At 31.6% G+C, this 24,753-nt stretch overlaps 2 protein-coding genes across 3 annotated transcripts in view; one reads left to right on the top strand and one right to left on the bottom strand.

Moving 5' to 3' along the window:
• Window positions 1–1,854: 1,854 nt before the first annotated feature.
• LOC148622197 (vesicular integral-membrane protein VIP36-like) lies at window positions 1,855–17,266 on the top strand. Its single transcript, XM_088571841.1, has 9 exons — window positions 1,855–1,996; window positions 4,969–5,084; window positions 7,479–7,593; window positions 8,219–8,301; window positions 9,126–9,287; window positions 11,287–11,401; window positions 12,389–12,444; window positions 13,629–13,689; window positions 13,980–17,266. Exons 1-9 carry the CDS (start codon window positions 1,873–1,875, stop codon window positions 14,135–14,137), a joined length of 990 nt encoding a protein of 329 aa, XP_088427967.1. The 5' UTR covers window positions 1,855–1,872; the 3' UTR covers window positions 14,138–17,266.
• Window positions 17,267–19,544: 2,278 nt separating this feature from the next.
• The window catches only part of LOC148622196 (ATP-dependent RNA helicase DHX58-like), a 31,552-nt gene continuing 26,343 nt past the window's right edge, over window positions 19,545–24,753 (bottom strand). The window contains exons 13-18 of one of the 2 annotated variants that reach the window (XM_088571839.1): window positions 24,240–24,335; window positions 23,653–23,807; window positions 23,323–23,458; window positions 21,535–21,774; window positions 20,806–20,973; window positions 19,545–20,452 (exon numbers count right to left, since the gene is read on the bottom strand). In XM_088571839.1, coding sequence (XP_088427965.1) covers window positions 19,824–20,452; window positions 20,806–20,973; window positions 21,535–21,774; window positions 23,323–23,458; window positions 23,653–23,807; window positions 24,240–24,335 — 1,424 coding nt within the window. In that variant the 3' untranslated portion in view covers window positions 19,545–19,823. The remainder of the gene's footprint in view (window positions 20,453–20,805; window positions 20,974–21,534; window positions 21,775–23,322; window positions 23,459–23,652; window positions 23,808–24,239; window positions 24,336–24,753) is intronic. The other variant, XM_088571840.1, reaches the window with a different exon arrangement.

Genomic DNA, 24,753 nt, shown 5'->3' with positions numbered 1-24,753 from the left:
TATTATTATTATTATTTCAGGAGAAGACTCCATAAGTATGTTATTTTTACTTGTTTCCATTTTGTTTATTACGAATAAAATATGTTTAAACTAAAAATGGATTACAGTGACCAGAATCCAGGGTTCCGGGTCCAGGGGGATCGGAACCCCCTTTAAAGATTTACAAATATTGAACAGATATGAGTAAATGAATGTCCCTTCATACAGTTTTAAAAGATAATATAGATTTGGTTTAGAGATTATATACGTAAGTTAGTAGGCCTAAGTGAATATCTGAACTATATCAGAAACTACGATACAGAGAAAAAGGGTAACATAACTTCAAAAGATCTTTTTTTCTTAAGATAGCAAAAATATTACTTTGATATAGTTACGTAAGGAGCGTGCGTACAGACCACATTTATATATTACATTATATGAATAGGCTTACTAAGTATACACACAAATAATAAAAGCACACCAGAACAAGCATATCACTTAGAAATCATACAAGCACATAAAGACATCGCACGTATACTTAAATTCCATGTATACTATTAAGCGAAAAAAAAAGCCGGCAAAACAAGGATATAAAATTAAAAAAAAGTAAAAAGGATAATATAAATAATAGCGAGCACCGCGAAGCGGGGTGAGCTCTACGGTTATTACGTGTACTTTCTAAATTTCCCTCAAAGTTCCTCAATATACTAACGGGAAAAAAAGCCATGTCCTGGAAGTAACAAAAAATGACTGTCCTTACGGAGAAAATTCATCATTTCTTTCAATCAAATAAATAAACAAATATAGGTTAAAATTATGTTTCAGTAAAAATAGATTAATCATTTCTGATAGTTTTAAGGTCTTTAACTTTTTTTTACTTATTTAAAGAAATGAATATGATGTAAACTTCGGGAAACAAGTGGATGTACGTACGTGTATCTCCGCTGTTCCACTGTTGCTATTGTCAACAACCTAACCCGCCTTGGAAAAACATATAACTACGATTGTATTATTCAAATCGAAGCATAGATTTTCTAAGATAGGAAAGGCAATCATTTTCTTGTTTGAAAGAGTAATCAAGGGAACCAAGCTGTCATTTGCGTCTGAATTTTGTTAACGTCACATGATATGTGTAAAATATTCCCACCATTCGTGGAGAACTGTAATATTTTGCGGTATCTGTACAAATTGATCTGACCGGCTAAAACTGGAAAGGATTTTACTAGAGAAGCGTTTAATAAAAATTGTGAAGTATGGCGAAGTGCTACATAGCTATCGACCATTTAAAAAACGAAGGGAAAATGGGGTAGAGTTTGAATTTTTTTTGGAAAAATTATTTCAGTCACTCGTTTCAAGCAGTTAAAAATTAGCTCCTCGCTCACTCATTGAAAAAAATTCCCGTTATTTACAAAGACAGATTTTCAAACAAAAATATTGATTACGCTTGCCTTATTTAAATAGAAATATTGCACTTGCACCCACACCCTTTTTCATTTTTAGGAATGTTTTTATTATTTTGACGAATCTCGCAAAGACAGTACACGTGTGGTAAAGCTCTCGGTGTTCGCTTATTTAGGCAATGCCTACTCAATATTAATTAAGCTCTTGTCAAGTTTTTCTTTTTTAAAAATCCCGTAGATTTTCCGTAAACGTATTGTGCTTTTGAGATGTTTAGGGGCGGATCCACTTTGAAAGGAGAGGGATGCTAAGATATTATTTACCATTTTGTTAGTTTTACACATGAAAATGGCAAATATTCCAATAAAAAGACGGGAGCTAACCCCTTGCACCCCATGAATATCAATGAAACTCGTAGTCAAGAAAAACGCGGGAACAATGTTAAGTTATGTCCCCTGAATCGCAACCGGAAGTGGTTGTACTTCCTATGTAAAAATGGCAGCGTTCTGTTGGTCCACATTTATTTTTGCGTTTTTAATGTTTTTGATGCAGGCTCTTGGTGAATGGAACACAGAAGACTACCTTAAACGTGAACACACACTAGTGAGGCCTTACCAAGGTTATGTAATTGTTCCAAATGTACTCCTATTTTAAAAATATTAAAAGAACTAACAAAGAGAAAAGTTTCGTCTGCAAACCGGTTTTTCTGATTCTTCAAGGCTCCATCACTTAAAACAATTATTTTTTAAAATACAACTGACTTTTCTTTTCTTGAATCTGTCTGTCTTTGTGATTTTCAAGTTTTCACATCCGATGAATCTGAGACTGAGAGGCCAAAAATGCATTTGAGTAGTGTCTGATGACTAATGGAACTTGGAAGGCAACATGTCAGATGCTTACAGTGCACTGTTGGGGCTCACGACCTCATTACATATATATGTGGTAGGGGTTCTGAACTGAGGACTAAGAAGCTGTAGGATTGTTGTAGCTGCATTGGTATACTTTGACAGAACTACATCATGTACATATACAAGTTTAGTACATGTATGACTTAATGTCGATATAAAGATTAGAAAGTAGCATTGTCAAGTTAAATTATTTGAATACTTGTGTATGCATTTCTGGTCTTGGACAAAGGGTTGAAATACATACAGGAAGTGAATTTATGGGGAAATTCTTGCTAAATGCAAGTTAAAATACAAATTGTCAGTAAAAATTATTACTGCTTGCTAATATTTGCTTGTGAAATTCTATACAGGTATGAATCATAAGTTCAGTTCAGAAATAATCCAAGAAACTTAGATTTAGGGAGTGTAAATCATTAGTACTTGCTAAATTTAGCTAGTGGAAAAATTTCTTAAATTCATTCCCAGACTTAAATGTTTAGTCAAAGAAACTAAACCCATCAGGTCTATAAAGATTTCATGTATCAAAGACCAAGGGAAATGCAAGTGGGTCTTGGGTGAATGGTGCAGAATCGTGCATTCTTGGCATTTCCTTGCACTATTTTCAATGCGAATGATTACTGATTTTTTTTCTTTGAACTTGAAAATTCAACCACTGGATGAATAAGTTTGAACTGTGATTTATTTACTTTAAAAGAAAATTCAATATTGCTGCATGTTACATTGTATGTCTTGTTGCATCGTTCATATTGTATATTAAAAAATTATGAAATTAAAACTTGTTGACTTAAAGTTCCTGTACAACTACTGAAAAACCGACAAGTGCTGTATTTTACATTGACAATTATTTTAATAAAAATTTACATTTCATACCTAGGATCTGAAACTAGAGTGGTAGGCAAAGAGCAATTTAGCATGCAGTTTGCTAGACACATCACCAACCCTCAAATTTGTCAAATTGTTTTAATACACATATAATATATAGCACTTGAAGGATATTCGTAACATTAAGAATTGAGTTACTTTAAAGGTTATGAATAGGTTTGAAAATATTGATTGTCTTTAGTCCCTTTAGAATATGTTGGTAGTGTGTGAATCACAACTTTGGCTGAATCATTGCTTCTAACATGTATAATGTGACAACTTTGTAACTTTGTTATAATATAACATGTACAATTTCCTGACTGCAAAATTAACTATTGACATGTACAAGTCATGATTTCATACTTAAATTTTTGAAATTAAAAAAAAATGAAGTTTTTACATTTTACAGGTTGGCTAGCTAATTTTATTTTTGTTTTCTTTGTAATGCTTAAGTCAAAAGAAAGTTGCTAGTAATAGAAAGGTTGACACTTAACAGAAGAGCCATAATTCACATCAGTGATGCAAGTGCTCCTTAAATATGTGTGCAGGAATTATTTGGATGCCTCAGGGGCTGCTCTGCCTTCCAAAATTCTGTTGCCAGAAAAATGCCAGCTGCCATTTTTTGTCATCAGTTTTCAGAAAGTAGAGCCAAAGGGTGCCAAAAAAATTACACTTTTTAAAAAAAAAGAGACGATATAAGTCCACTGATGAATTATCTTTGTCAATTCATCAAAATAACCTCTCCATTTATGTATGACATACATGTACCCAAGATTCACTGCATGTATAAAGTAGGTTTTTTGCTCTAGTCTGTCAATTTCATATTCATAAAATAAAGAGGTACTACTCCAGAAACAGGTATTTTACTTCTATCAAAGACTTTATATTACTATTCTCAAATAATCAATGATTTTAAAACATGTTCACCTTTGTCCTTTATGGGCTAATTTATCTAATACAATATAATTTATTTTTTTTAATTTTTAACGAACTTGATTCTTTTTCTCAAATGATAAAATTTCTATCGAACTACATTTTGTACCATGGACCATTAACTGTGTCATTGTTTAATTATCTTGATATGTGAATAGCATTTCTTTAATTAGATTTTGGGAATCCCCATTCTATTTGTTTACCAATTTTCCGCCCAAAAAGTCAAATGGCAGAAGTGTAAACAAATGTCATCCATTTTCTTTTACCAATTCTTTTATTTCGAAGTATTAGACACTTCCTAATGGGAAAATCATTGTTAATTTGATTTAATTTATTCTGTTATTAGGTAAGTCTGTTTCTGAATGTATACATGGTTAAACAGAGCTGTGAAACTAGTGTGTAGCCACGTGCTCATGGCCTTAATTATGTTTACCTTTGACCAGATGATGAGAGTTTTGATTGGCTCAATAATATATTTACATTTGATTGACACCTCCCATGAGGATATTGTCAGTCACGGTCACCTGGTCTAATTACCTTTAATTGCCTTCAGTCGTACATTGGTCATAGTCAATTAACTCTGACCAGGTGTCAACACAAAATTAGAGAGAATATCTGTTGCTGATAAACTTTCTGTCAATTTTAATATACAAAACCTAGGTGCCAAGAAAATCGCCAACTGGCAATTTTTGTCTCCAGATAAAATAAAAAATTGCAAATTGCGACATTGGTGAAGCCCAGCGCGACCCCTGTACCTACATTTTGTACATGTGCATATAGATATGGAAAAGGCATCTGCAAAACAAAAAGAAAAAAAATTTAAAAAGAATAACTACTTTGACTTTGTTGTTTAGGATGATTACTTATACCATATATATTTGTTTTTTAGGAGGTGGTTCAAATATTCCTTTGTGGGATTTTGTTGGAAGTACCTTGGTCACCAATAACTATGTTAGACTCACTTCAGACCATCAAAGTCGACAGGGAGGAATATGGAATACACAGGTACTGATACATCTTATCATGGATTTTATGGTGTTAAACTTGGTGTACAGTGTATAATGTGTAATTTTATGAAGATAATGATCTTGACTGCTATTTTTCAAGAATATTAAATGATAAAAATATATAGATGTGATAGATGGGATAGTCATTTGTGTAGCAGCTGTTAGTTCAAAACTAGTAGATTCATTTTGTATGAAGTTAAATTGTAACTTAGATTATATTGCAACAAGTAGTCATAGAATAAAATGAGAAATAATCTGGATACATGTAGCAGATAAACTACTCAATCTTAGTTTCTCTTTTTGGTAATGAAGTGAAAAAATGTTCATACTCAATGATTTTTCAACTCTAATTTTGGACTGAATTTTGATCCCATTCATGAAGAAAAATACATGTATGCCCCAAATTACCCAAAATATCAGCAGTGATTTTCCCTATTCTGGCTTGAAACCAATGTATTCAAAATTGGTTTCGAGATTACCAGACTGGATGTCATATTTTGAACTTTTCTTCTATTTAGGCAACTAAGAAAAACCAATATTTTTTACAGGACCAAAGGCATTTTTACCAGACATGTCTGTTGTTCCAGTGGTATTTTGTTTTTACTTGTTTGAAACATTGTCTCATGATTTATACATGTTTTAAAATAGGATTTATGCGATGCTCAACATCTTTTCTATCCACTCTTCTGGACCCCTGCAGGCCTGGGTGTCAAAAGAATAGGCCTGCAGCAGGGCTAAGCTTGTCGTAAAAGGCGACTAAATAGTTCTCAGAACCTTAGCAGGGGGCTAGGGCGCTCTGCCCACAGAGCAACTGGGTTGTATGCCCCAGGTGGTGAAATGGGGTACCCCTGGCGTGTTACATGCTGGGGTTGTCAGGCTATAATATGGAAAACCTGACCGCAAACCATAGTGGTGCACCGTGTATGGAACGATGCCACGTTCCTCACACGTTAAAAAACCCTACTGTGGTATTTTCCCGGAGTAGGAACTATAGGACTCCGCCACAGGAGGCTAAATTGCCCGACCCTACCGACCTCTCCCCATTTCCAGTGGCAATCAAAATTTGTTGACCCCATTATCCTTGTGTCCCATCCCATTTTTCTTTTCATCATCATTTTATGTTCATCTCATCATCCACTTCTTGTTCATCGCCTGAATATAGCTGAAATATTGCTGCTCAGGCATTAAACTCCAACAATCTGTCAATCCTCAGGGATTTGAAATTTTTCAATTGAATTTATATTCAAAATACTGTAAAAATGCTTGCCCTCATGTGCAGAATATTATTAGTTACATAGTGATTTAGTGGCTGTGTACGGAATTTACCCTGGTCATTTTATTTCATACCCAGTGAGGTGCAGCCAAGCCAGGTATGGAATCTACTGACCAAGGAAAATTCTCTACACGGCCACTAAATCACTATGTAACAAATTTACCCAATCAATGATTTTGTTTTTGTTTTTGTTTTGTTTTTGTTTTGTTTTGTTTTTTAAGAAAAAAATAGTTTATACCCGATATTTAACTTAACTGGGTCAAGCTCTTCAAAATTGTCTTCCTGGCCGGTTTCCCTCAAATAAGACTTAAGTAATCGTGTGGCCTTATGATTACTTTTAATAATTTCCTTTGAATTCACCGTCATTTTCTTTTTTTATATATCATCTGATGTAAGCGATGCAAAATGTTTAGTCACCATTTTGGTGGTAGTAAACTAGAAAACAATAACTGACTGGGTATTGCTAAAATAGTGACCGTGTATCGGAAATACACCATCTTCACGTGATCAAAATACAGAGCGCCAATTAGTTGATTTCAACTGATAATTATCAGAGGTGGGGTAAAAATTATTTCCCAAAACAAATTTACAGGCCTTTTCCTATTGCATGAGCCTTTGGCTCCTTCTTCAAAATGGAAGGAAAAATCACTGTCAGCTGAAAAAGTTGTGTGATATACACAGGTGAAAAAATAGAAATGAAGTGAGTTAAATTCAAACCAATGATCGGCATATAATTGTGCAACCATTGTGATGTCATTTCAATGTTCTTAAGCCAAAGAACATTCATCTTCATTATATTTATAAATATTACCATTATTTGAACAATTCTTATGTAATTACAACAGACTTGATATTTTCGGGCCATAATCATGGTCTAATCCCCTACATCATTGTCAAAGAGATTCATTGTAACATTTTGGAATGGGAAATGTAGGCATGCAAGCTTGTACAAAAAATGAAGAAACTTCAGTTTCAAAAGAAAATTATTATTATTTTCAAATTTGTCCAAGAGATTGATGGCAGTAACCCGTTGAACTAATGAACAGAGGCATTAGAGGGGTCTAAGGAGTCCACAATTCTGCATATATTGTATATTTACTGTCTTCTTGTAAATTTCAGCCTTGTCATGTGAAAAACTGGGAACTGCATGTCCACTTTAAGGTGCATGGATCAGGGAAAACATTATTCGGTGATGGGTTTGCTATTTGGTATACAAGAGATAGGAACCAACTTGGTAAATACTTAATTTTTTATGTGATAACATTATTAAACGTGTCCAAAGAAATAACTTCCTGGAGGTTACTTGACATTTTGTACTGTCACTATTTTTTCCAGGTTACGTTAAAGTATTGTATGGAAAATACAAAAAAAGTAGTGTTGCTAGTTAGACTCCAAATCTAAAATGTAGACATTCTGTGTATCCCTCCTTATAACTTTTTTATGATCAATACCTCTGTCATTTTGAATTGGAATCATTTTGCAATGAAATATGTTGTCCTGCTTTTGTTTCGCCTACACTTTATAAAGTCTAATTTTAAAATGAACAAAGCTGTCCCTAAAAACAGTTGAAACTAATGAAAGGGGGAATTGGCACAAAATCAGATTTGTTTAAGTTTCTATAAAGGCTTAATTGGATTGTTTAATTCATCAAATATCTTAAGCAACAAAATTTTGTCCTGTAACAACCATAATTAATTTAAGCACATGGCCTTATTGACCTATTATTACTGCCAACAAAATACAATTAGCCAACATTACACTTTCCAAGTCTTAATATTTAATGTAACATATGTCTGTATTGAATAGTTTCATAATTTGAATTTTCCTTTTGGTAATTTTTACTGATATGATCTTCTTAGGTCCAGTGTTTGGAAACAGAGATTTCTTTGTTGGGTTAGCTGTGTTTTTAGATACCTACAGTAACCATAATGGTCCACACAATGTAAGTATGCTCAAAAGAGATAAAGTTGTTTTAATTAGCAGTTTTTAGAAATAATGGTCTAAGAAGGTACAAGGCCATGATAAAAAAATTCTTAAATTCTCATCCAACTTTTCCAAAAAAATAGTAAAGGGGGTGTGCACATTTTATTTTATTATTAAATTTTCCTACTGTGTAACTCATGGTGATTAACTAGCATTGTTGTTATCATCTTCTATGTGTTCTTGGTGATCGATTTTACCAGCACAAAGGTATCGAAAAAGCTCTTTCAAAGTATATGTGTATCTACTGCTACACCCTTACCAGTTTTTAAATGTGTTAATTCTGCCACACTTTTCATTACAGGAGATATTGGCTACATAGGTCAAAACTTTTATTATTCAAACCATGAAAACCTATTTTATCAAGACAACTTATAATTAAGTACACATATTTGGTTTGTTAAAGCATGTGGCCAATACATGTATGTCCAGACTGAAAAAAAATAACAAACCTTCAAATTTTGAGAGAAATTATTCCTAGTTGTATACAGGGATTTTGGCATGTTAATGATGTAACAGCCTATAAATTTACATTTTTGTCCAGGTTTAGTCATCTTTCTTACACATGATTGTTTAGAGATCAAAGAAGCTTATCTCATTTCAATGTTTGCCATATATTTCAATGGTTTAATAATTCAAGGAATTGTGTCCAACTTACAAGTGATTTGGTTGAGCAGTTCTTTTGTTATTTATCCTGAAACTGATGATTTCCGGTACAAAAAATAACGTTGTTTTAAGATTGATTGTGTGTCATCTAGTTTGCAATTTCAGCTATTTCTTTCATAGCATGAACATCCCTATGTGTCAGCAATGGTGAACAATGGGTCATTACATTATGACCATGACAGAGATGGTACCCATACTATGTTATCAGGGTGTGAAGCTAAATTTAGAAACAAAGACCATGACACTTTTGTTGCAATTAGATATCAAGATAATGTTCTTAAGGTAAGGCTATATGTTATAGCTATCAAACTAAGCAATTTCATCTTCCATAAATAAATTTTGAATCATGAAATGTGTGCATTTTGACATACATAATTTGATTTTAGGCTATGCCTATGATGGATGGAGTTCATTCTTTTGTTTATGATGCGGAATCTTATTCTGTGAGGAGAATGTGTGAAACTTTCTACAGGGAAAGTTTAATACATTTCTACACAGCCAATTATTTCCAAATTATTATTAAATAAATAAATAAATATAAAATCCTATCTGTCGACATATTGCCACTTCAGTCTAAAAATTTTGGCCTTCATAGTTCTGATCTTGCATTCTACATAAATAGGATGTTGCTGGAGCTCCGTCCATATTACTGTATATCACTGTTCTTTATCAGCATATTATTCATTAAATCAAAACTGAAGGTGATTTGAAAATTATTTTGATTTTTAAAAATTAGGATGTAAAAAATTGAAAATGTTCTTTATACGACCATAAAACGTCATGGCAGTGTTGACAGTGGCAATAGGGGGCAAAAACAAAATACTTTTATGGTTTCCAAAGAATAACTTCAGAAAAAGCGTTTGGATCTTTATAAAAATGTATCACTAGGTTCCATACCACAGAAGTTAGGTGTGAAATGATTTGGGAGGAGAGGTATGACCGTGTGGGTTTGGGAATACTGTAAATGTATTAAATTTCACTATTTTTGTGGAGTACTTAAAAGTGTGGAAAATAGTACCCACGAAATTGAGTTTTAACACTTTATCATGCTAGTCATTTTTTGAAACTACAAATATATTAACTTGACAGAATCTGCAAAAAATTAATGCATTTACAGTGGAAGTTATTTTTTTTCTAGTCTCCACACAATAATTAAAGTAAAAACTGTATGTACATTGTATCTTAAAGTAACAAACTACAATATTCCGTACCAATATTTCAAAAAAAAAATATTCAAAGTTATATTGATCAAACTGATGAGCAAGACATATTGTTTCTTACCTGACCCAAGCTTTGTGTTTATACTGGAATTTGGCATCCCCTTGGAGCTTTTGTTGTCATTATGCGTTGTACTATATGTAACTCAGTTTAACGCATTACATGACATTCATTGCACATACAGGTCACCTCTGAGTCCACATTTCATTTCTGCCTTAACTTCTTTGTGACTTAGAATTATCTGGCCAAGCAAGCTCTTCCTACAAGATACTTGTCGAGAAGTGTGCTCCTTTCAATTAATCTTCTGCATGAGTGCCGGAAGGTACTGGTATTTACAAGCTTCTCAGAAGTTTGTCAATTCCTTGACAGCACGTCTCACAACCTGCTACTCCCAACATGCAAATGTGACCTATACCATAATTATGGTCAATTTTCTATGCTGTAAATGAAGATTCTACTGTCTGGTCCACTGACATTGCTGAAGGGCAAATTAGAAAATCTCCCACATCCATCCGGACAGACGACCGAGTCAGCCATGTTATTGTTGGTGTTATGAACTGCAGTGTTTTATTTCTGATACATAAAGTAACAGGCAATATTTTTAGAGAAGGGATGATACTTTATTTGTATTGAAATTATGCAATTTCAGAGTATTTCATTTAATTCTAAAATAATTAATAAAATATTAAGTATACTTTCACTTAATTGGCAAAAATTACTGACGTGTGTTAATACACCTTGGTAAACTGGAAGTTTGGAACTTTTGGAACTTCCACCTTGGAAGTTTTTATTATGGGTTGGATACCTTAAGGGGTGATTTTTCAGGTAGTTCCAATAGTTTGTAAATGCTTTAGTAATTATCTGATTTTTCGTAAACATTCAATTTATCACTGTCATCTTTCATATTCTACAGTTGTAGTAGGCCATAGAATAGCCATGAAAACTAAGAGTTGTTTAATCAATTTTGTAATTTTTCTATACTGTATACATTTCTTTAAATCTTTCTTCTTAAAAAGATGTATTTGAAAATGATGAATCATTTTGTGATTTTATTTCTTGACAGGTATCTCTTGATATGGATGGTAAGAATGCTTGGAAGGAATGTTTCAGTGTTGCTGGTGTCAAACTGCCTCTAGGTTACTTCTTTGGTGCTTCAGCAGCCACTGGCGAGTTAGCTGGTATGTAACCTGGTTTCATGGAAGTCTCTGTTGTTTTTTTTGTCCTATGATGAACAGTATTTTAAGCAGTGTAGGCTATTATAATTTAGCAAAACTATTTGAATGTTGATTCTTGATTTATCAATACAGGAAACTATTTTTTAAATTCAAAATATTTCCTTCAGCACTCAAACTATATTCCACTTGCTGCAATCATTCAACAGTTTTAAGGGACCTTATCATGGCTGTTCATGGCTGTTTGCATTCTATAGTTTTCATTTTGTTGTCTTCACATTTTCTGAGTGGAAAGTCAAGAAAAGATTTTCAAAATGCTGATATGAATTTTTTTTCACTTATTAGTTATTATTTGAAAATATGCAAGTTAATGATTTGCAAAACACGTTTCCTTAATGTGTGAGTGGAGTTCCTTAAAAGCTACTTGATATTGAACTAAATTTTTTGTAGTTACAGTGGATTTATGTTAATCACATAACCTATTTGTCAGAAAAAAAATATGCAATGAACAGAAATTATCATTGCAAGGAAAAATATCTAATATTTGCAATGTTTAACTAGGACATATTATTTTATCATGTCTACTTAGATTCTTGCATGGTGTCTAGTCAAAAATAAAAAGAAAAAATTGTTATAAAAGCAAAGTTCTGTAAAAAATTGAGGTATTCCACAAACAATATATTGTTGTTTTACCCATTAAGGTACATTTTTGAGTAAATTTTGAAAAATATTTATACAATCAAGAGGATTTTTTTTTAATTTTGGTCTTATGTTATGCAAACTAGAGGAATTTTTTACCTGGATAACATGAGATGGGAAATGTTTTTGTTCTTTGAGTTTCTTTGCAATTAACAGGTATGTGATTAAGTGGAATCCACTGTACGTTCATTAAGAAGGTGTGTATTTATCAACTTTGGTTTCAATGAGTAAATGACTTCCGTGACTTGAATATGCAAATACATAAATGTGATGAGGTAAATTATTCCATTTTAGATAACCATGACATTATATCAATGAAGCTGTACCAATTGGATACCAATGCTCCTGCAGTAAGTTGCTGTAAATTATTAAATAATGAAGAAGAAGAAGAGAAAAATTAGTGTTTCTTTAAAAACTCAGTGATACTCTGCTGTTACTGTTGGTACATGTTCTTCGTGCTTTGATAGACATCATCATAAATAAGGGCAACAAAAATATTACCAAACGCTAATGGGATCAGTTATCAAAGTCGTCCAAAATAGATATTACACCATTGAGGCAGATGATGCTATAATGGTCCTGACTTGGTACAGGCATTTCAAACCAAATGGTGAATGAAATCTAGGTTTTACAGTGCCCCAAACCTCTTTCTTCTGTTGCAGTGTAAATGTACTGGTGGTAATTAAATTGCATTTGCATGTTAAATATTGATTACTCTTGTATCATTGTGGTAGATAAGTTATGAAATGTACATTTGTATTTCATTAAAATACATTTTGAAATTTGTTATGCAAATGTTTTTTCTTTTTTTTTTAATGTCCAGGTTTTGGGTTTGGACTACAGTCTTGAAAATATTGCTTGTCATTTTCTGGTATAATAATCTTGCAAACTAAGTTTTTTTTTAATTGTTAGTGTCATTAGGACTATGTTCGAATTACATTGAGCCAAACATATAATTCTGATATAATGGATCAAAATTTTATTTCACTCTTACGTTTGTCATATGATTTGTTTTATTAACTATATTTGTATTTTTGTGAGTATTGAAATAAAAGGCAAGATATGGTAAATTGACCTTGATTTACTACTTACTGAAGCTATGACTGCATTAAGTTACTTGTCCAATTCAATGCAACAATTGATACTGTCATAATAATCTTTCAAATAAATATCTTCATATATGTACTTGAATCAGACACAAACATTTTACAATATATGGTTGGTTTGAAAATAATAATTTTAATGAATTTTTTAACAAATCTCAGAATTTTTTTTTTTTTTATTCTAAATTGAATATTAAAATGATTGTAAATTCTATAAGGGTGATAAAATGCTATTATTTTTTAACACAAACACAGCAATTAATTTTAATTAAGTTGTTTTGATATTTTGGATTTACTGTCTTGTTGCTCCCCCTTTTTTAATCACCAGCTTTTTAAATTGAACTTGTGAAGTTTTATAGAACATTTCCTTGAAATTCCATAGATACTGTTGGACAGAAGCACTTATTTTTGAAATTATTTTGAATTTTTAGAAGTATGAAGCAAGTGAATATACAGGATTACCTTCAGCTGAAGTAATGGAAGCACCAAGAGGTTAGTTGCTATGTTTCCATTCAAATAATCATCTGGATTTTTCAAGTCTTATTTTTGACAACATGATATGTCCTTAAAAGTAAAAAAAGAATGAAATACATTATTAATTGTCTATAAAAAGTTTAGTATAAGGTGTAAATGTATATTTTTACAACATGTAAGGTTTGCTGGAGGTGAAATATATGCGCAATTCATCACACCTTTAACATATATTTCTGAGAAGCAAGAAATTAACTTTGAATGGCCTTATGTTAATTACTATTCTAATTGTATTTTTTCTGTTTGATTAGAACATGTAGAAGATGATGAGAAGAGAGGTGGGGGACTGTCAGGATGGAAACTTTTAGCTGTTATCATATTAGCAATAATTGGATTAGGTGTCTGCGCTATTGTTGGATTTATCATTTTTAACAAAAATCAAGATTATTCTAGAAAACGATTTTATTGATGTGTTGTTATTATATGTACTGTTAGGTCTCTTGTTTTTCTGTTGGTTGATCTTCTCAGGCAAAATAAAGCTATTTGAGTCTTTTCCTTGAAATCAAATGTTACTCAGTGCTTACTCTCATTTAATGAAGTTAATATCTTTCTTAAATCTTGCTATTTTTAATACCCCTCTGCCAAATAGCTGGATGTTCTACAACCCAACTTCTTACTTGAAACCACTGAATGATATTTTATTAAAACTTCACAAATTCTTTTCATATAATGCCATTGTTCACCTTCAATTATATCAAGTCACAATTCATGGTCTTAGTGATAAACATCTTTCCATCTACAACTTCACTTAAACCTCTGAATACAATTCATCGAAACTTTCACTTAATCTTTATCACCACTTGTAATTTTTTTTTCATATGCAGGACTTCTGAGTTTTTTATATGGTGTCTAGGTAGGGGAGAGTGGATTTATACTTCATTATATAACGTGAAAAGTTTAAGTGGTTATTTCCTTAAGATTGGTTGCTGATATATCTGTTATGGGTTTGTTTTTTGCAAATGATTAAATATTCACTATTATTTGATTCACTGTTAAAACCAACTTTTCAAAGCATTTTTTCCACCCTTTTTTGGTACTCTGAGTCCAGATAAGGGTTTCCTTTGTTTCATCACAAGAGTAAAATAAGTTACATCGATAAAAAAAAAACAAGTAAGGTATTAAATACTTTCAATTAATAACTCTTTGTTTCTATTGACTTTGGTCATAAATATTCAGGTGATGACCAGCTTTGTTGTGTAACATATTTTTTAAAGGGAAATATATTTATAGACATCTTTGGTGTTCCATCTATCAGCTTTGTGAAGCATTTATAGTGTTGTGTATATTTTATGGAAGTATTGCTCTTTCCATCAGTGAGTTTATTAGTTATCAGTAATTGTTGTATCATGGTTAAGTGTGATAAAAGACCTAGTAGGGTATCTTTATGGGATGTGAAGTTTTACATGTATGTATTTTTGTTCATGGCAATCTTCAATTACTAAGTTTTGTTTTGTCGTCTCCATGTAGTCTGTTGTATACTTTGTATTATAAAATTTTATGTATGGATGATTTAATCCTGTACGCTAAACAGTTCAACAGTTCCTTTTTTAATTCAATTTCTGTTCTTTATTAACATAATGATAAAATTGATTTTTAATTTGTATTTTGTTTTTTTTACAATTAAAATATTTGATTTTTCAATAGTTCACACTGCATATTTTTTTTTTGCCTCAGTCCACTGCAGTGATACTAAAAGGTCATAACAGACAGCATTGTTAGGTTCAGGTTTGATACCTCCTATATTGATATTGAAATGGTCATTATATTGTGTATATTAGTTGTGACATGAAATTAAATTAACGTGATACATTTTTTTCTATCCTGCTATCATTAGAACCAACAGTTTATTGATTTAAGGGAGACAACTCCTGGTTGTTTTTTTAAGATGGGGTAATGTTATGTAGTATGAACACTTCAAAATTTTATTTAAACATCTTAACTAAGGAGCAGATCTAGTATATATGTTATTAAAACTGTAGTGTGTAATAGCTGAACTCATTAGACAGCTATAAAGCTTTTTCTCATCATTATCTATTAAATAAATTGCACATTGCAGTTGTTTAGTATTATTTAAATTTTACACCTTTCCAAGTTATTGTAGATGTACATTTTTGTTGAGTTATCATTATTGATCATAATTGCAATATGGAGTGGATGGGTAGTTTCATAATTTGTATAACAAATTATTGATATTGTATAGAGGTTAACTGCTTTGCAGTTTGAATGGCTTTTATTTTTGTGTATTATACTGTTTTGCATTGGGGAAAATGTGTTAATTTGTATTTGCATCCTCCATGTAGTTAGTTTATGTTTTTAGAATTTAGAAATTGAAAATCATGCTAGAACTGTTATTCAAGAAAGGTGACTATAGATATGTATATGTATATGCTTATGCTTAATTCAACTTTTTGGCATGTTCAGGAATAACAAGATATTTGAATGTTCAAACCTTTCCCAAAGTTACACACTTGTTCATCTAGGTTTTAGATAAAAGACTTGTTTTCATAGATGTTGTAATATTATTGTCAGCCAAAGTTCATTATGGACAAAATGAATGTTTTTCATGTTTACATTTTTACTACTACACAAATCAACTTTTTTTGCAATACTTAATGAAATAGGACTTAATAGAGTGGCTATTAAGCTGTTGAATAATTATACAGCTATTTTAATAAGACACTTTTACAGGTTCTTCATGGCAAGTCGATAATTTTTAATATTTTAGTTTATGACATTCAAATTAGATATATATGTGAAATATTGTCATAGACATCATAATAGAACACATTGAAGAAAAAAAGATTTTCATTGGTGCTGGTAATGTTGTGAAGTAATAAGTAGTGTCATATCTTAGCCTGGTACAACTGATTTTACTGATGTAAACTTTATAAAGAATGATTTGTTCCCATAATATGGTATATATGTGTGTGAATGGTCTCATATTTCAAGTTTTTATCAAGAGGTTACAGCAGTGTAAAAATATATATTTCAAAAGTCATGTTTAATTTGTGTAAAAGATTGTTTCTTTCTCAAAATCTTCATCAATAGGTAACAACTACTTATGAAAGGAAACATTAAACTGTGTAGTACTATTTCACTATTAAATCATGCAGAATAGCTTGCTTTGACAGAGAATGTTCTTTTTATTTTATGGTAACTATTTTCTAATAAATTAACATTTTCAATTTAAGGTTATAAGTTAAATATACCAGTACTTGTAATATTGTATATATATATTAAAAGGTAATAAAAAGGCACCTCCCCTTGTCAAGCTATTATTTTTTTCATCAATTTTATCTAAGTTTCAATACAAGGGTGTATTTAATAAAAGTATGAGTGAAAGATAAATGTTAATACCAATAACACCACATTTGAATAACAATAGAGATTGAAGTTTAATGTTGACCTAAGATATAGCTGTATGATTAATACTGGACCATACAATTGCTGTTTAACTGTATTGTTGCATAAATCAGACCTGTATGATTGTTTAAGTGATATTATGAATTCCATTTATTAAATGATTTGTACAAATAAAGGTTGTATTTATTTATGTCACTAGCCTTAGTAATTTTAAGTTAATACTTCTTTTTTAGGCTGGTCTAGTAGTTGTTGACTCGGTCTGTTCATCTGTTATGTCTGTCTGCTTGTCCGTCCATTCAAAAGTATTAACCAATATTATTCAAACTTTATACAGTGAATATACTTATTATATACATATTGAAGATGAGCACCTTTTATTATGGAAAAAAATGATTAATTTTGTATGGTAATTTTTAGTGTCTACTTTGTGTAATCTTGTACTAAAAAAGAATGAAAACAATATTATTCAAATTCTTTGCTGTGTTTACAAACATATTGAAGATGTGCACCTCCTATTAAGGGAAATTTTATTAAAATTTTTGCTTACATTTTTAGTATGTTGAACTTCAATAGTCATTTGTCAGTAGTAAATGCTATCATTTGAACATTACTTTTGGAAGTTTGTAACTTAACCTTGCTTAGTGTTTATATACATATTCAAGATATGTGTTGGCAAATATATATGGGGGTGAAAGAGTAATCAAGGGAACCAATGTTATAAAGAATGTAATCCAGGGACAAAGACCACACATGGAAAACAGACATACACAACAGAGAACATAAAGTAACTAAAATCATACATACAAAGTAACAAAAGTAAATGAGCAACTCGGACTCCAATAAAAACTTTGTGACACAGGTCCGGACATGTATTGGTCTTCTTTCTTTTATTCACATTAAAACAAAAATAGTTACGTTTGATATTTGCTGATAATAACATTCAGTTATTCAAGTTTTACTTCTCTTTGTGAAGGTTTCAAAGAACTATTTTATGTTGTTTACACACGATTGAACTAAAATGTTTATTATAAGCAGAAAGATAAAAACAAATAAAACATTATTACTGATACTACATAATGTAATATCTATGTGTTAAGAGAATACTTGACTGCATTTACTTTGCCCATTATCAGATTTTTTATTCTTTTTAGCTCACCTGCTTAAAAGACCATGTGAGCTTTTGCCATCACTTGGCGTCCGTTGTTTGTTGTCATTGTCGTCCGTCATTAACCTTTCTTAAAAATCTTCTCTAAAACAATTGAACAGAATTTAATAAAACTTGGTAGCAATCATCCTTGGCAATTCTACTCCCAAAATTGTATCTATTATCGTCCCTCGCCAAAAATATGGCCACTGTTACTAAAAATAGAACATAGGCGTATCACCTATTTTTTCATATCTCAAAAACCATAACAGATAGAAGAAATCTGAGACGTATTTTTTTCTTTGGCTCAAAGAGATCTATCTTCCCTGAAAATTTCAAGATAATCAATTTACCTATTTTGGAGTTGTTGCCCTTTTTTGCTAATTTTACATTTTTTATTTGACAGTTTTTATTCAGAAAACGAAAGCCAACTGATGATTAATGTGAATTGATAATATGTTCAATTTTTCAATATCTAGTATTGGTACATATTTCAGAAAAATCTATTGACCCTTCTCGGAGTTATGTCCCTTGAAAGTGTCATATTTGACGGTTCTTTTTATCAGTTTTTGTATACTTAGAAAACAAAAGCAGATTGATGATTTGTGTAATCTGGGGAAAAATCAGTATTATAAGATCTATTTTTGGTACAAATTTAAGAAAAATCTATTGACCCTTCTTGGAGTTATGGTTCTTGAAAGTGTCATTTTTGACGTTTTTATCAGACTTTACCTATTATTTAGAAAATGAAAGCAGATTGATTAATGTAAATTGATAACATGTACATTATTTCAATATCTATTTTTGGTGAAAATTATAGAAGAATCTGTTGATACCTCCTTGAATTATAGCCCCAAAAAGTGTAATTTTGACCATTTCCCGTTTTTACCTGTTGCTAACAAAACAATAGCAGGTTGATGATCATTGTACATTTAAAAATATTTTTATGTAAAAGTAAGTAAAGATCTATGATTGTTGCAAATTTGGGAAAAATCTATTGATTGCATTTTTTTTTCTTTTGCACTTTTAGCATGTTATTCAGTTAATTTAAGTAGAATGATGATATATGTTTATGAGAAATATCTGTGCAAATTTGGTAAAAAAATGTTTGATCCTTTTCTGGTTTGCATTTATTCAACCTTTTAAAGCTATTTAACAAGGTGAGCAATTCAAGCTCTTGGGAGCCACTTGTTAAAATAAATATGCTGCACAAAAATGTTGGTCGAAGTAATTCTGCCTCTACTGGGATTAAATTTGAGTTGACACAAAGTGCTATAAGCTGTCACCTTTAAAGGCTTATTTTCAAACGAAACAAAAGCATACTTTATTAATAAATTAAACTTCTATAAAATCATAACAAAAGTAGCAAAATTAATACATAAATATAATTAAAATCTGTTTCCCCATCCTGGGACTACAAGTCCCTGTCCCATCATTTATTGACTAAGTGTATAATTTTGTTGATAAAGATTTGTGATATTTCAAGATATACAACCAAAAAGGATGGTCAATAAATACACGACTTTACCCAGTTATATACTTCGTGCCAAGCAGTAAACATAGATAGCGGTAATCAACACTTAATTCTTCATAATTCTACATAATCGTGTCCTCTGAGTCTCCTTTCAAGATCTTCATCTGTCAGAGGAAGTCGTATCCCAGGTACACTCTTCCATTTCTTGCAGTAACTAGATTTCCCTTTGGTGTCGGTTATAGTGAAATTTTCTACTTTCAGTACAGGAAACTGGGCTTCCCTGTGTATTATGATATGACCCAGTCCGTTTCCACATTCACATTTGACCTTTCCTGCATTTACAGTAATAAATTGGTCAATACGCTTTGGATTGGACTTGACGACTTTTATATTGTCTTTAACATCATCATTCACAATTGCATGGTGGGCATCTTGGATTTTTCTGATATCACTTGTCATGCAAATGAATTTCCGACACTTTTCACATTTCATTTCAAGATCTTGGTACCCATCAGGCATCTGTCCCGCTAACTTTTCCTGTTCTCGCCTTCTTTTTTCTGCCATCTGAATTTGTTCAATTTCACGTAGGAATTTTTCTCTATTTTGTTTTATATCGGCTTTGAGTTGTTCAATTGCGTCGTTCATAATACTCTCTCTTATTTCATTTTTCTCTTCCTTATCAGCTGTACCTCTTTTCTCACCAGCTATTATTATAAATTTACTGTCATCTGCTCTGCCTCGTCCTATCAAAACAAAGAGAAATGAAGACAGATAAGCAAGGTACATACAATGCTACTTTAATATGCCTCCCCACAGTCAGGAGATATCATTAGTGCGTATTTGTGTCGTTATATTACGTTCTAGTTTGATTTTAAGGAATCGTCATCGTTCTGTTAGCGTGGATGAAATTACGTTTTTTTTTGTCGGGGCCGTTCAGAGCTTACTTAAGGGTGTGTTTACACTTGTTGAAGACATTTGGTGATTTTTTGTATTTTGTATTTATACACGGTAGTGAATTGTTTCACCACATCCGATTTTTTTTATATCAGCAGCATTAGAACTAAATACTTTGGAAATTATTTCTTTACAAACTTGCCTCTTGATTGAATCATAGCAGTTTCATTTGTCACGTGATCATATCTGATGACAAGATTACATGTTGGAATGTCTAAACCTTCTTCAGCGACTGACGTAGCCATGATAACTTTGTGCTCACCCTCTTTGAATAAAGTGATAAGCTCGTTCTGATCTTTTCTTGTCATACCTGAAGTTCATTACCAAAATAGAATGAATGAGAATTTCATAAAAATGAAAACCAAGGACCTTAACTTTTCCACAGTTATCTGATCTAACTGATTAATTATCACTCTCATTAGAAATACACTGATATATACAACTGAAGAATTTGAAATGACGAACAGACGGGCGCACAATTTCTCTAACAATAGTCCCCTTTTAACAGTTATGAACCACTTCTGATTTGAATATCTTAACTTTTTTGTAAGCAAAAGTATATAAAACGATGAATAGCAAGGTTCTCATATGAGTTCAAAATAGAACAAGGAAATCTTTAGAGTTTGTGTAAGTGCCAATTCTGCCACAAATTTAGACCCGACACATTAATGAATTTCATTATGTACAACCCAAAAGGTAAATTAGACACGTAACTAATTACATTTGTAGTTAGTCAGAAACTTAAACAAACTTAAGGATTTCCATTGGACGTTATGGTTAAGAAAGAGCAGACGAACATAATGGGCATCTCAACTCGAAAACGATATTTTACAGAAGAATACTTAAAAAGAGATCGTACTATACTGTTTACCTCCTTGTGTCCCAGCTGCCTTGGTACCCACAAATTTTGTTGGTTTTAAACTGTTAAGCCCGTTTGTCTCTTTCATGAAATTGACAAGAGCTTCAGCCAGTGCCCTTGTTTCGACAAATACAATAATTCTGGATTCGCTGTTTTCTCTGCATTGCTTGAAGATTACATCCTTCAATACTTTGAGTTTTGGGTTTGCACAATTTTCGTCATCAGTACAGTCCAGTAGAAGTGATTTTGCAACTGAAGAAAATAAGTGGTATTAAATATTTGAGAGTAAGGATTCTATCACTGAATTTTCCAAATACGAATAGAAAAAAAAATACATTGTCAATAGACTATAATAAAAAAAAATGAGTATAAAAAATAAGAAGCTAACTAGAAAACCGAATTGCTCACCACAATTTTCTTTATTCTATAATTACAGTCATGTATACATCTTTAAAATTGAACAAAGCAAGTACAAGCACTTTTATAAGGAATCATGAAAATTATATTTTGAAATAGTTAACATAGTCATTTTTTTATATGAACATAAACATTTTGATAGATCTAAGAGTTGATATAAATGATCTTATACATGCTATACTCTTATTTATTTTATCTCACAATCTAGAATTCAGGGATACTTTTATCTCCGAAAAGAATTTTTATTTTTAATTTAATCTTCGAGACTTTTTATCGAATACAAACGAACAAAATTTGCAAACACACAACATTTGAATAATCATTGCATTACCTTCAACTGAGAAACTATAAAAAAAAAACAACACATGGACAAACAATATTTAAATAAGGATGGCGGGAAAGCAGGAAAGGATTTTTAAAATCCCTGAAACTAAAAGTATTCGAATTCAGAAGTTAGTTGTCCAGGTTAAAAAGTACGGCATACATAACGATAAATCGACAGTAGGAAGTGTAAGTCCTGGAAATACTGACACCAAATACACTTATTGGTATGCAAATTGTGCTGTAAGTACTAGAAAATATACGACAAGAAAACAAATGTCTTATTTATAAACACTTTTTAAGAACTAGAACAACAGTAAGCCTCACTTAAGGACTATTCGTTTCCAACCCCAGTAAACAATACGGACAAATTATAAACACAGTCGTTAACAGGAAGTTAATGTTTCTCGACATCCAATGATGAACTATGACTAGACAAAATATTAAGTTGCTATGATAAGAAGTTGCAAAGAAAACTGTTACGATTTTTTTTTAAAATATCAAAACCAAATGGTTAAATATAAACAAAGTGAAAGTTGATATCACTCAAGCCCACGTTATGACATACCATGATACCTATAGTTAGCAACAAAAAGATCAAGAGGCTGCGATCAATAGTTGCAGAAAATATTTTATTGTACGCGTGACCAAATTATATGAACAAGTGATAGGTAGTTGCCGAGAAATAAACATTTTGTACTCAGGGAGCCACCATTTGATTTCTAGGGGGTGGGGCTAATATCAAATATTGAGTCCTGAATTTTATTCAGTACAAATTCTGACTTGACGTTTCATTTCTTAGTCCAGTCTGCCATGAATTTTTCAAACCAAATCCTGACTTTTTTCTACAACCTGCCCTTTTCCATGGAATTGTTCTTCCTGGAACTTTTTTTAACCATCGTCCTGCCAATTTTGATCCCAGAACCCCATAAAAGATAAAATTGTCCCTCGAGTCTGAAATCGAATCCCAATATATCGCATACTTATGAAAAGGTTTCTGCGAGAAATGAAACCAGCAGTAAAGAGCTAATTTAATGTGTTTTTCCATATGCAGATACTAACGTTCATAGAATTCGATCATCTTTCTGTCAGTAGCATCTTGGTTAACAACACTAAGGTCCAATGCCTTGTTCTCTAGGTAGTCCATTGCGTCTTTAACCCTAGCATCTTCATATATAATTAATGCTTGGTTATACACCTATATAAAATTAAATAAGACAGTTATGAACTCATAGTTTTAACATTTCATTAACTGTCACCACTAAACTATAGTTCGAATTCTCAACTCAATGAAGAAAGTATTGTAAATAATTATAATTTAAAAAAACACTAATGTAACTGTATGAACTTGCGAAAAAGTCAAAATACTTTTGGATCGGATACCATGCTTACTTCAAGGTAGTTCCTACATGTCGTAAAAAAACGTGTCGCTTCGTGGTTTCGAATTGCCGCTATATCTCGTCTAAGTTTGCTAATCCACTGTGTGTAAACAACAGATCCCTTTTCTGTCGGCGCTTTTAGAGATTTCTCTTCTAGGCAATCGGCAACTTGAAAAATAAAATACATTGTACATGAAAGCAATACTACATTTTTTCCTCACGCAATTGCTTCATTTTCATTAAATATATTACTTTTCTCAGGTAATAAATACATTTTTAAATCAGATATAATCAACTGTGCCTTTATTAATCTCCAAATGTATCATACGAAAATCCTCAGCAAAAATTATAGTATTTTGAAAGGCCAAACTTCTTGTATACTTTGAAAGAAACACATGTCAAAGTAGCTGTTTGATATTTGATAGTACCAAATTATAAGGAAACAAATTATCAATTAAAACCTAAAGAAACCACGATCCTCGCATTGTTTGCGTTATAAAAAAATATCCAATAAAAGGTAATATAACCTTAAGAATGAATCGTGTTTTGATACCTGGTAATGGTTTCAATTTCAATTCAATTTAATTATTTAATACCTACAAACTGAATCCTTCATTTCTTTTTCTGTGCATTCCATCACAAGAGATATTGTTTCACCAAAGAATTTTTCCTCTCTCGGTGGAGTACGTATAATATCTAAATTGAGAATGAATTATAAAAATGTTTTAAGAACAAATAATATTTACTTGTTAACAAAATGAGATTTGAAACTGTAGTCAAATGATTATAAACCAATGTTAACAACTACACAAGAGAAAAAAAGACACAAACAACAAAAAACCTGAGATAACCAAAATAACACAAACAAAGATATGCAAATGAGCAACCAGCTAGACTTCTAGAAACATTAACCGAGGATTTCATAAAATGTCACGTAGAGTGTAGACGAAAGAGGGAAGGAAAATTATGACACGGTGAACAATTCGGTTCTCATGGTGCATATGTATACACCATATCGATCCACAATTTCATAATGACCAAACGACCTTTTTAGTGATGACTGAAATCTTGTAGCAGCACAAGTTCAACTGTAAGGAGTCTAGATGATCTGAAA

Source organism: Perna viridis, chromosome 3 (assembly GCF_037379345.1).
Source record: "Perna viridis isolate PV_CMFRI_1.1 ecotype Kerala chromosome 3, ASM3737934v1, whole genome shotgun sequence".
Classification (NCBI taxonomy): Eukaryota; Metazoa; Mollusca; class Bivalvia; order Mytilida; family Mytilidae; genus Perna; species Perna viridis.
The sequence above is the reverse complement of the archived record's forward strand: the minus strand, read 5'-3'. Positions and strand labels throughout refer to the sequence as shown.

Bases quoted from the DNA above. Each gene is read 5' to 3' on its own strand.
- LOC148622197 (XM_088571841.1), top strand. From the start codon at position 1,873: ATGGCAGCGTTCTGTTGGTCCACATTTATTTTTGCGTTTTTAATGTTT. The intron at 7,594-8,218 runs GTAAATACTTAA...TGATCTTCTTAG, and splicing joins AAGAGATAGGAACCAACTTG to GTCCAGTGTTTGGAAACAGA. The intron at 9,288-11,286 runs GTAAGGCTATAT...ATTTCTTGACAG, and splicing joins ATCAAGATAATGTTCTTAAG to GTATCTCTTGATATGGATGG.